The following is a 12,105-nucleotide window of genomic DNA, read 5'->3' as shown; positions in this document are numbered from 1 at the left end:
GGCGACAGCCTCCCTGGGTGATGGTGCGTGACTTGGACCCCTGACCTAGGAAGTGCTCAGCACACGAGGGTGACCATGAAAACAGGTGCGTGTACACACACACACGTGCACACACTCACTCCCTACACAGGCATGTGCAGTGGTTCTGGTTGGCTGGTCCAGGAACCGACCCCGGAGGGCGTGCCTGAGGCTGTAGAGAGTCACAGTGGGATCGGCTTAAGAAGCCCTGCCCTGCCCCTGACTCGGAACCTCACCTGCCCCTGCAGGCAGGTGCCCCCAGGACTCTCATCACCCGCAGCCTGCTTCACTCCTTCCAGGAGGCGGAGCTGCAGGCCGACAGGTTCGCCCTCCTGTTCTCTCAGGCCGCTGGGCGCCAGGTGATTCGCGTGCTCCTTCTCCTTGCTCTCCAGGAACCCAGTGAGCTTGGCCCAACTCCCTTTATTCCACCAATGGGAAAGCCGAGGCCCAGAGCGCAGGCGCATCCGGGCTGTGCAGGCAGCCGGGACAGGGCCCACTCCCAGACTCCTGCCCCTCGCAGCCCAGGGTCGTGTCCCTGGGGAGCACAGCCCTCCAGCAAGGCTGTCCTGCAGGGGCTGGAGAGCAGTCCTTCCCCTCCTGGGGACAGAGTCCACGCCCACCCAGCCTCAGGCCACAGCCCGGCTGGGACCGGGCACCGTTGGGGGAGTCTGTGACCGTCCCCCACATGGGGAGGTGGACCTCACGTTCTTTCCGCACCCTGCAGGTGGGCAGCAGGGAGGCCCGTCGCATTTGGTCAGGAAACTGAGGCCAGGAGCTCAAGTCAGAAGACGACAGATGCAGAGTTCTTAAGGAAGAGCCAGACTTGGCCCAACCTGGAGTGGACAGGGCAGAGGGGGCATGGCCAGACCCGGGGAGGCGTGGCTGGGGCAGAGCAGGGGGTGGGGTGGGGTGGGAGACCAGGGCAGAGGGGGCGTGGCCGGGAAGAGGGGCGTGGCCAGACCCGGGGAGGCGAGGCGGGGGCCGAGGAGACTGGCAGACCTTGCTTCCACGTGGGAGGGCTTTGCAGTGGGTTCTGGATGCCTGAGTGTCCCCACATCACGGAGACGCCCTCGCCAGGCACCCTGGCTTGTGGCGGGAGGGGAGGGCCCTGCTGATGGGAAGGTTGGCCTCAGAGAAGTCGGTTGTCACTGCAGCGCCACCGCGCCCATCCAGACAAGCACACTGGGCTCCGCCTGGAGATCAGGGTCTGCTTTCAGGAACCCTGGCGATTACGAAGCTCTTCTCTTTCCTCTGGCAGGCACAGCCCCTGTCCCCTTCCAGCACATTTCTCCCTGTGCAAAGAGGGAGGAGGCGAAGGCTGGTCCCCCCGGTCACACTACCCTGCCCTCTTGGACTCTGATCCCGAGTTCCCCAGCTGCTTCCTGTGGTGTAGTCCCCGGAAGGTCCTATCTGTCATGGCCGCCCAGGCCGCCCGACAGTGTAGGGCACTCCTGGGAAGCCATGCGGTGGCAGCTAGGCCTGCATTCTGTCCCTCTTCCTCCCTTCTGGGATGAGCCTGGCTCTGTGCGGGAGGGCGGGGTCTCCTTCACTCCCTGGAGTGGCTCCAAAGGCCAATGAAGCCTTCTTAAATCTAGCACAGACCTCGAGATGCCCACGGCCCGCCCGCCAGGCTGCAGGTCCAAGAGTAGAAATTTTATCAAGAGCAGTTGCAAGCTGATGGTCACAGCCTGCCCCAATTCGGAACATGCCGAAGTCTGCTGTTTGGAGATCCGAGTGGATTTCCCACTGGAAAGGGGGGCCTTCAGACAAGGGTCTCCTTCTGGAGCCCCGAGCAGGGTTCTGCAGCTGGGCCTGGGGGCATGAGCAGAGCTGGGTTCACAGACCCCGGTGGGGGGTGAAGGTAGGTGGCTGTCAGCCTTCCCACGGGCTTGGCTGGGGATGAAGCAGTAGCTACCGGTCAGGCGCTGCTCGCCTGCTTGGGGCTGGGCGTCAGGGAGCCTCCGTGGAGTCCAGAAACGCCTGGAGGGTTCTCACATGCACATGGTCACAGGGCCCGCCTTCCGGGAAGGAGGCCCTGTCAGCACTTGTGCCCTGAGCTCTGTCTCTGCCAGCCACGCCGGCGAAAGCCCCTCCCAGGACACCGCGGCCAGCGAACAAAAGCCATGCTTATCAAAGGAGTTTCTCTTTATTTTCATAATTTAGCTGAATCAACACAAAATTGAATACTGTAAAACAAGGGGGGAAATGCTGCAACATATCAAACTCCTGGTCTCTGCCTCAGAAGGTGTCTACACCGACTGTCGAAAGAAACAGGCAAGGGGGGAGGTGGTGGGGACGCTGGCAGGCAGGGCAGAGGTGCGCTGGGCCGGGGACCCTCCCCAGGCCTCCCTCCCCACTCCTGGAGTGACCACGGGCTGAGGAGCCTGAGGCCAGCCTGGGGGGCCAGCACCCCGCGGCCACCTCCTCTGTGATGAGAAACGCAACCCCCAGCCATCTCTTTCACCCCAGGATACACGTGCCCGTGAATCTGTGGTGACCAAAGGTAACTAAATACTCATGGACATTGGAATGGGTCTTAAATAAATGGAGTTTCTCTCCTATCTTTAGTCTATGGGTGGCTGGAACGACTTCTATATAGTTTTTTTATAACTCTTTTTTTAGTAGCATAGGCCTAGCATAACACTCCTGTTAATTGGACTCTTAGGTAGTATACTTCAGCTGAAACTCAGGAAGATAAAGGGGCCTGGCACATGGCGGCCGGGGGAAGGTCAATGGAACTGTCCCTTATCCGTGGGGCCTGGCGACCCCGCCTCGCTGGAGGCGAGACCCGTCCCCCACCCTCTCCGCCTTCTGGCATGAAGACTGGGGTCACAGGGGGCATCCGATTGGGAAGATGAGGTCGGCTGCCAACTGCCCTCCAGATCTGTGACTGTGAGAGGGGTAAGAAAACAGGAAACAACATTGGAGCGAACAGGTATGATCCGAGGATCGGACGTTCGCAGGACAGAGGCCCAGGGGGCGGGCCATCCAACCCAAACCAAGGGAAAGGCCACCAGCCCTCCTGTGCCACCCGGACCTGGCACGCAGCTCACTGCCCCCGAGTCCTGCCCCCTCCGCACACTGGATGCCCCTATGTCTGGGGGTACAGGTCCCCAACACCCACCCCAGACCCTTTGGGAGACCCCTGTCCTGGCCTGCCTCTCAGGGCCGGCTGGGGCTACCACATGAATTGTTAAATAGGATTTTCTACAAATATACAACATACAAAAACTGTTAAATATATAACTTTCGGCTTTGCAAAATACATTTAATGATCTCTTTCAAACAAGTGTTACTTTCGCTTTCTTTAATTTGCTTTCTGGAGCTAAAGGGCGGTCGGATGAGACAGCAGTCATGGGAGACCCAACATGCTCTTGCGGATCCTGGATTGTCCCACTATCTGAATGGGGCGGCGAGAGGCGCGTCGAACTGGTTAAAACAAAAAATGATTTTAGTAGGAGAAGGTCCACCCAAGTACAGAGGAGCAGGTGCGCGTGGCGGGCTGCGGTCCCCGGCTGGCGCGCCCGCGGGGTCTGCATGGGGACATCACGGGCCACGTGTCCTCTGGCCGTGTCCTCTGGCCGCGTCCTCCGGCTGCGCGGGGCGGGGGCGGGGCCCGCAGTGTTCGTGGGGCAGGGGCTGCCCGGGCACGTCTCTGCCCCCGTGTACCCGCCGTTGAACCCAGGGACTCGGATGGAGAGGGCGAGTCCACGTGAAAATAGATTTTGCTCTTTGGTCTATTGAATATACTGAAAGAATAAGAAAATAAAAGCGCTTCGGACAGTCTGGGGCTCGAGGAGAGGCCACGACTGCGCCCGAGACTCAGTCCTCCTGGGAGCTGGCGCTGTCCTCCGCTCTCGGGCTGGCGGGGCTGCAGCCTCGTCCTCCTCCTCGTCCTCCTCCTCCTCCGAGTCCACGCTGGGAGGGCGGCCAGACCAGGCTCCAGAGGTGCCCAGCGACGCGGCCCCACGGTGGGTCCCCCGCCCGAGTCCTGGGGGAGGCCGGACAGACTCAGCGCGGGTGGCCGAGGAAGCAGGCTGTCCTTGACAGGCTAGAGACACGGAGCGCGGGCGGATGGCAGAGGGAGGCTGGCGTCCACGACGGGCCAAGGACCGCGGCCGAACTGTGGACGCTTCAGGGAGCTGGGGCCACTCCTGGGGCCCCTCTGGGGCTGTGTCTGTCAGGAGACCTGAGAAGCAGAGAGAGGAGAGCTGTCAGCCTCCACACACACCAAGGGTCCCCGTTGGGAATGGCAGGAGCCCAGGGACCTCGCAAGGCTGGCCTCACCTGGACAACGTGCTCAGAAGACGCCAGCAAACCTTCTTGAGGACAAAAACTAGTTTTCAGAGCCAAACTGGAAGAGAAAGCTATGCTTGTCACAAGGAGAAATCCCTGGGAACACCCTCTTCCTCCAGGTGGGGCCCCGCCTCCCACCCTTGGCCTTGATGAGGGAACACGTTGGAACTCTCAGCTGCTGGTGTGAACTGCCTGTCCTCCGCCCTGTGCTGGCCAGTTCCTCGGGTCTCGGCGGCATTGACCTGTTTCTTTAACTGTGTACACAGCAGGTGCTGCATAATTGCACAGAGGAGAGTGCTGGAAACAAGGGTGCCTCACCCCCACAGAGCCCCTGGCAGGACGCAGAGCTGGGGTGTGCATGCTGGTTGATGGGTGCACAGCGCCCCAGGCAGCACTGGGAAGTCTCAGGGACATGACAGAACACGCCAGGTCAGAACCGTGAGGGGACAGGGGTCCCCAGCTTCTGCTCTGCAGCAGGAGAGTCACGGGTGAGACAGGGGACACAGGCCGGGGGTGGGGGTTTCCCCGGGGCAGCACTGCAGCCTCCCGCCCAGCGTCCATGTCTGCGCCGGTGCCCACCCACTCGGCAGGATGGGGCCTCTCAGGGGCTGCAGAAGCAGAACTGGTGTGGGACCCCAGGGCTGTGGGCATGTGTCCAGAGTGACAGGAGCCCCCGAGGGGAGCTCCACGCGCTGCTAGAGAGGGGGATGGGCATGAGGGCTGGCAGCAGGGGAGAGGCTCGGAGCCCCTCTGTCTCCGCTGACTGAGGCCCAGCCTAGGAGGGGGGTGGGGAGCATGGCCAGGGTGAGACATACCCTGGGCTCACTGTCCAGACCAGCGCAGGGTCCTGGGGTCACGGTCCAGACCAGGCAGGGTCCTGGTTGCATGCTTCTCCCCATCTAACCAGCTGCCTATCAGCTCCGGGACCCTGACCCTAATCCGCAGCGAGCACCCCTCCCCCAGCTCTCCTGAGTTTGACAGAGGCCCCCATGCGTGTTGTGCTTGACGCAGGAGTCCAGGAGGGGTGGTGACCCCACAGGCAGCGTCCAGGCCCACCCTCTGCTCTGCTACCCACAGCCCAGGGCAATCACGCCTCCCTGACCGGTCCAGTCACGTCCACATAGAAAGTTGTATAAATTCTTATTCGTGGATAAATGGGAAAACACTGGAGCATAAAAAGAAAATAAAAGTCAACCCACGTTTCCGCACCCGAAGATAAATATTTTGATAACATGACTGCATTTCGTCTGTACTCTGTAACGGCTCACACACTCTGCGTTACAGTGACGACGAGGTTGGCGCTCGGCGTGAATGCTCGCGTCGTCCGACGCAGGCTGGCAGCCTGTCCGGGGGGTCGGCGACCCCTGGCCACGTCCATGCTCACGCGTCAACCCCAGGACAGACGGGCAGGGGCCGGGCCGTCTCAGCGTCCCCTCTGAGCTCCGCCTGGGGGGCTGCTTCTCACGTCTGCGAGCTCAGACAGCAGAGGCTCCCACGGCCCGTAATTCCACCAAAAAGAGGCAGGGTTTGGTTGAGGACGCAGCAGGGTCCCAGCCACGTGCCTGTGTGTCAGTTTGTCTGGCCGGGCTCTGCGTTTCTTCCCGACCTGAACAGGGACGCGTGTTTCATCGCGGGCAGACCCCGGCACGTGCCGCGTGGGCCTGCCGCCCAGCTCGCACCTGAGGCTCTCGTCTGTGCTGTGTCGCAGACATCCAGGTTTTCTTTTCTGGGAGGGACGCAGGGCTGGGAGTCCATTAGGGACGCCCTCATGGCTTAAAGCGCCTTAGTCACTGCACACTGTCCTAGGGCGTGTCCCAAGGGGTCCCCCATCCTTAGGAGGCCCCACTTTCCCCAACACCCCCTGGCCTCTGGCCTTTCCTGACCCTGGGCGGGCAGGTGGGTGGGGCAGGAAGGACACCAGGCCCCTGTCTGCTCTGGACAGTCCCCCCGACACGGGCCCAGCCTGGAGACGGAAGCCAGGACAGAGGGACACGGTGGCCCGTTCAGCTTCCTCCCAAGTCCGGAGAGTCCCCTTCCTTCTGTGGCCAGGTCCAGGCTGGGAGCGGGAGAGGGGCAGACCCAGAACCACCGGACAGCGGGGGCTGCAGCCAGACCGGCCAGGCGGGGGCTCACGGGTCTGCGGCCTTTGTGGTCAGACCTTGGGCTCAGCTGCCCTGGCCTCGGCCTGACCATCAGGAATGGACGGGCAGCCCGATGTCCTCAGAGGCTCTGCTCGTTGGGGACAAAAGGCCCGGCCCACCCAGCAGCGCCCACGGGTGGGGACTGCCAGCTGGTCCCCGAGGCCCAGTGACCGGGAGAGAGGCCTGGGAGTCGGGCCTGCAGCCCGGGAAGGTGGTCAGGAGCCTGCGGACTGGCTGTGGCGGGGCTGACAGGGCTCTTCTGGCCGCAGAGACACATTTCCGGGTGAGGGATTTCACAGCTGAGGCCCGTCTCGGGGTCCCCGCTCAGGGCCCTGCGCTGGTCCTCACGGTGCTCGGCTGGCCCCTGTGGGCAGCGGGAGCCTGCTCTGCTGGAAAGCGGGTCCTCTGGTTTCCAGCATCCTTCCCTGGGGACAGGCCTCTCGAGACAGTAGGCCAGAACCCCCAGGGACCCCGGGATCTCCTGGAAGGCTGCCCCCACACCTGGGGACCACAGTCTGAGCTCTGGGGATGACAAACGAGAAGGGAGGCAGACCTGAGTTGGGGGTCTCAGCCCCAGGGCCCCCGCCTTGCATCTGCTCAGGGGCAAGCGGAGTTAGCAACTGGGACCCCAGGCTTGGCGGGACCGTGGGCTCCATTCTGCCAGGAGCTCGGGCAGCCATGTCTCTGTCTCAGAGGGGAGCGTCCAGCCTGGGGTCCCCTCCGCATCTATGCACCTTGGGGTTGGTCTGAGCTGGCACTGGGGACCCACTCAGGTTCCCTTCCAGTGGAGTTTCTCCCACCAGCCGGGGAAGCTCGTGTTCTGGGGTAATGAGTTGGTTTTTCTCAGTGTTTGAGACTATAAAGCTTTGTTCACAAAACACAGGGACACTTTCCAGCTCCAGGAGTCCACGGAGCCGTGTTCTTGGTTCCTCTGAAAGTTCCCACTGCCTTCCGGATCTGGATGAGTCTTCTGTTCAGGAAGCTTGAGGTTTTGGATTGAACGCCCTGAGCAAAAGGTCCTGAAAACAGCAGAGACACGGAAACCACGGGGCCATGAGATGATGGTGGCCTGCGTGAGAGGGCTTGACCGTGACGGCTGTTACCACGGAGAAAGAAAAGCCTGGGGAGAAGCTTCTGGAGAGGCTGAGCATCGTCCCGTCCACACCCAGCCAGCCGCGTCACTGCGGCTCTGGGACCGTTTCCTGACTGCACACGCGAGGAGTGTTGTTAACTGAGCCCTGAGCCCGGGAGGCCCCAGACGCCCGAGGAGGGAGGACACGCTCATTCCCAGAGGGGAGCAGACGCACAGACGTGGCCCGCTCTGCCGGGCGTGAGGGAGGCGGCCACCTGGAGACCCACAGTGAAAACTCACAGTGGTGGCTGGTGAAAACTCACAGTGGTGGCTGGTGCCTGGGGCAGACAGGGCGGAGACGGGACACTGCAAACGGTGGGGCTGTAGACAAAGGCCAGGGCAGCACGTGGCCCGAGGATGCCTGGCATGAGATGGCGGGGCCCCCTCCTTGCCCGCCCCTTGGGGGCCCAGTCTGGCTGCCCCCATCGCAGCTACTGGTCACCGCGGCTGCCCCCACGGCTGTCTGTCCCCCGTCCACCTGCACCCACCTCTGCCTCCCTCAGGGGCTGCTGGACACCAGGAAGGTGACAGCCATGCCGCCTCCTGATATTTAGGGTCCCTGAGTGGGCAGGGAGTGAAGGGCTTCGTGTCCTGGAATCCACAGCCCCCAAAGCCCACACGAACTGCCCCAGACCAGCAGGGACACCCCTGATGACACACAGCAGGCATGGCCCGTGCCTGGGAATCCGTCCTGGAGGCCGCAGGCTGCGGGGGTCTTGTCGGCCCTCCCTGAGCCGGTTCTGAAGGGCCAGGCCTCCACAGTGGCCCTGATGAGAGAAGCCAGGGAGGGGAGGCAGCCGGCGGGGGCAGGGAAGCGGGGGCAGGCAGCTCAGTCCCTGCCCTGCTGCCTCAAGGCACAGCCTCTCGCGCTTACGATGCAGTGCGGGGCGGCCAACCCCCGCGTCAGGGATGTAGACCGCCACTCTGCACATCACAACCCCACAGCACCCCCGGGCACGGGTCTGGGCCTCAGCCGACGGGGAGAAGCCGGGTCTGACCTCGGGGCCCCCTCTCTGGCTACCCTCACACCTCGGCCCCTGGCAAGGACTCAGGCGACCACGCCTGCCCTCCTGGGCTTAGCGCCGGCAGCTGCAGGTCTCCCGTCCTGGGGTCTCTGCCTAACAAATCCACTTCGTGGCCTCAATCACCCTGAGCCGCTGGCTGTGCAGGGCGGGGGCAGGCAGGCCCCACCTCTGGCCAGGCTGGTCAAGAACCAGCAAAGGGCAGAAGGGCGGGAGGGCGGCCGGCACCCAGGCCGAGGAGGGAATCTGAGTGAACTGGACAGTCCCCTTGTCTGGGTACTCAGTGGCCTTCCCCCAGCAAAGCAGAACCTGTGCGTTGGAGGAGAGGAGCTGATTCAGCACCCGCTCACCAGGGTGAGGATGCTGCGCTGGTCACAGTGGAGCCGGCCCTCAGGGGACGAGTGACGTGTGTGTGTGTGTGTGTGTGTGTGTGTGAAACGCCACGACGGGCTGAGTGCTGGCGTGGGCGTCCCAGTGGAACAAGGAGACAGAGAAGACGCAAGAGCCAGCGCTTATAACACACGAGGGGCCCCTGGGGCCACTGCGGCCTCTCTCCCTGCACCGGGCCTGCAGCCCCGTCTCCCAGGAGGCGGTGAGTGCCAGGTCTCCCTGAGGCCTGGCTGAGGGAGGCGGCAGAGAGAGACCTCCGCTCCGCCCGAGGGAGGCCGGGACCCCGGCAACATCCTGCTCAGCTTCTGCCCAGCTCCTGCAGGTGTGCCCCCCTGGACGGGGCCCCCAGGCTGAGATGGGCCTCCTCCATCTCCGCACTGGGAGGTCCTTGACCTCCCCACCCACTCAGCTGCCCCCGGAAGGGCTGGCCTGGCTTTTCCGAAGAGGGTCTGACAGCACTGGCCTCAGAGGCAGACTCTGAAGTCCCTTCTGCCCCACCTCCCCGCTGGCTCTGCCAATGCCAGCAATGAAAGCCCAGCCGGCATCAGAGGACGACGCATTGGGCCAACCATCGCTTGCGGCCGCCCCACTGTCCTGAGGTCCCAGAGACGCCAGAGAAGACAGGGCATGGCGGGGGGGTCCTCCAAGGGGCGTCAGGCAGTCTCCCTGATGCCTGGCCGTCTGCAGTGTGCGGGGCCCCACGTGCCCAGGGAGCTCAGGGGGGAACCCTGACCCTGCTCTGCCTGCCGCATCTGCTTTCAGCGGGTTGGGAGGCACTGCTGGACCCGGGCCGCGTCCTCACGGGGACACGTGTCAGCAGAGGATGCGGCGGCCCCGCCAGGCGGCTGTCAGTCAGAGGAGCCTGGGGAGCAGGTTGAGGATCTGGCCAAACCCTTTCGGGCTCAAATATCCATCCACGTTCATCTGTTGAAAGGAGCTTCACCGAGGGACAGCTCACAGCCCAGGTGCCCTTTGACGGGGTCAAGTCCGCGGTTTGGTCCGTCCAGAGCCGGGCAGCCATCGCCACGGTCAACCTGCAACACTTGCCAAGATTCCCCAGAACACACCCGTCAGCAGTGACCCCAGCCCCACTCCACCCGGGGACCCCCAGGGGAGGGGTCCTGCGTCACGGGGAAGATGTCTCTAACTTTCTTAGCAGCTGCCAGACCGCTGTCCAAAGGCGCTGACACCTGCACCCCTGACTCTCTGGATGACGCACCGCCCAGCACTTTCCAGGAAGACCCGCAAATTCACACGCCTCCCAGCATCCTTTGTGAGGCTTCAGAGCGAAGCTAAAGGAGATTGGACCCAGCCTGGGAGCCCTGGGGAGCTGCGCCCGTCTGCGCTGTGACCCCTGGTGGAGAACCTCTCGTCACACGTTCCATCCACATTTCACGCTTTAGGAAGTCTCTGCCCCGAGCTGCGATCCTCCCCGTCTGCCTGCTGCCCGCTCCCGGGCTGGAACCAGCTGCCGCTGGGCAGGCCCCCATGTCCACCTTCCATTGGCCTCGGTTCTCATGGAGGGGAGCTTGACTTTCAGAAGCTTGGGGTACCGGGGCTGTCCCTGAGGATGGCCTAGTGTCGGCTGGGTGACCTGCAGAGGCCTCAGCTGTAAAATGGGGTGACAACAGCCCACGGTGACCATCCGCCTGGACGGGGCCCCTGGGCACGTGCTCAGAACAGCGTCGGGGGATGTCTGCCATCATCTCTGCTGGTCACTGATTGTGCTCAGGCTTCTGGACCGTTTCTGCATCCTTCTTCCTCCTGAACTCAAAGGCCCACCTGGACGCGTCTCCAGCCATCTCATGGTTTCCGGGGTCTTATTTTAGTCTGTAATCCGGAGGAAATTTAATTTGGAATGAGGGGTGAGGTAAGGATCCCACTTGAATTTCCCCCAAATATAAAGCAGGTGTTCTCAGCATCTGCTGTTGTGGGCCGCCCCTTCCCCCTGGCTCCCCTGTCCGCGGGCACCAGCATCTGGGTTCGTGTTGGCCACGTGGTCTGGTCCTCGGATCAGAAAGAGCATCAGAAGAGTGAACATCTCCGTGGGTGGTAACGGGATCCTGGGAACTTCACGGAGCATGGTCCTCTACGGACGCACGAGGTGGGTGAGTGGCAGAACCAGGCTGTGACCACACTGCCCAGCGCTGATCCGCTCACAAAGCTTTTTCACCCCCGTGTCCCTCCCCAGCGGGAGGCAGACACTGGGGCATGTCCCAGAGCCGTGCTCCACACTGTGGCTGAGTCCCACCCGACATGAGACGTGAAATCATTCTGTAATGTTCCAGAAAAATCTCATCGGAGATTTGATTGAAATTGCATTAAACCTAAACATCAAGTTTGAAAGGACAGACCACGTCATAATATTTAGACAATCCCTACCTTATCCCAGTGTGTGACATCTCTGTTCATCTCTGCGAGTCTCTGCAAGGCTCCCACGGTGAGACTCGGCCATGATCCTTCTCGGTGTTTTCTCTTACGAGCGTTGCTCCCGGTAACTTATGTTTGCCCCTGCGGCTAGTGGAGGTCTCCTCGCCTTCATTTCCTTGTTAACTGTGATGAAACCCGCATGCTTCCTACACACAGCTGCTTGGAGATGAGAACACATAGGCGTTTTTCCAGTCTCTCCTCCACAAGCCAGTGGGCATGTTTCTTCCTTCAAGCTACCACTTCACCTCCTGTTTTCAGCTCCTAAATGACCCACGTTTAAGCGGCTGCTGACTCTGTGCCCCAGCCCTCAGGGCTGATGAGCCTTTATTAATCTAGTCTGGGGTTGGCAAACTCATGATACCAGGAGCCGGTTAGTGTATATTTTCAACTTTGCAGGTTATAAGGTCTCTCTGCAAAGACTCAGCTTTGCCATTGCAGTGCAAAACCATCCTTAGATGATATATAGATGAATAAGCCAGGCTGTGTGCCAATAAAATTTTATTTACAAAAACAGGTAGGGGGCCGGATTTGACCAGCAGGTGGTAGTCAGCTGACCTCTGATCTGGACCAGAGCTTGTTCCTGTCTATGACAGTTTTCAGTTGAACACGAGTAGAGGAACTTCCGTGTTCCTAGTTAGTCTAATTTAACAAATTCTTTAATTCATTTTCAAGACAT

At 61.7% G+C, this 12,105-nt stretch overlaps 1 protein-coding gene across 3 annotated transcripts in view; it reads right to left on the bottom strand.

The window, feature by feature from the left end:
• Positions 1-2,162: 2,162 nt before the first annotated feature.
• Positions 2,163-12,105, bottom strand: part of TAFA5 (TAFA chemokine like family member 5) — a 167,835-nt gene continuing 157,892 nt past the window's right edge. For 2 of the 3 annotated variants that reach the window (XM_088837579.1, XM_088837580.1), the window contains exon 4: positions 5,435-11,585. In XM_088837579.1, coding sequence (XP_088693705.1) covers positions 11,538-11,585 — 48 coding nt within the window. In that variant the 3' untranslated portion in view covers positions 5,435-11,537. Of the gene's footprint in view, positions 4,208-5,434; positions 11,586-12,105 lie in introns of those variants that run through there. The other variant, XM_088837581.1, reaches the window with a different exon arrangement.

Source organism: Moschus berezovskii, chromosome 6 (genome assembly GCF_049115385.1).
Source record: "Moschus berezovskii isolate FMDL1 chromosome 6, NW_MosBer_1.0, whole genome shotgun sequence".
NCBI classification, from domain to species: domain Eukaryota; kingdom Metazoa; phylum Chordata; class Mammalia; order Artiodactyla; family Moschidae; genus Moschus; species Moschus berezovskii.
This window is presented reverse-complemented; position numbering and strand designations above follow the sequence as displayed.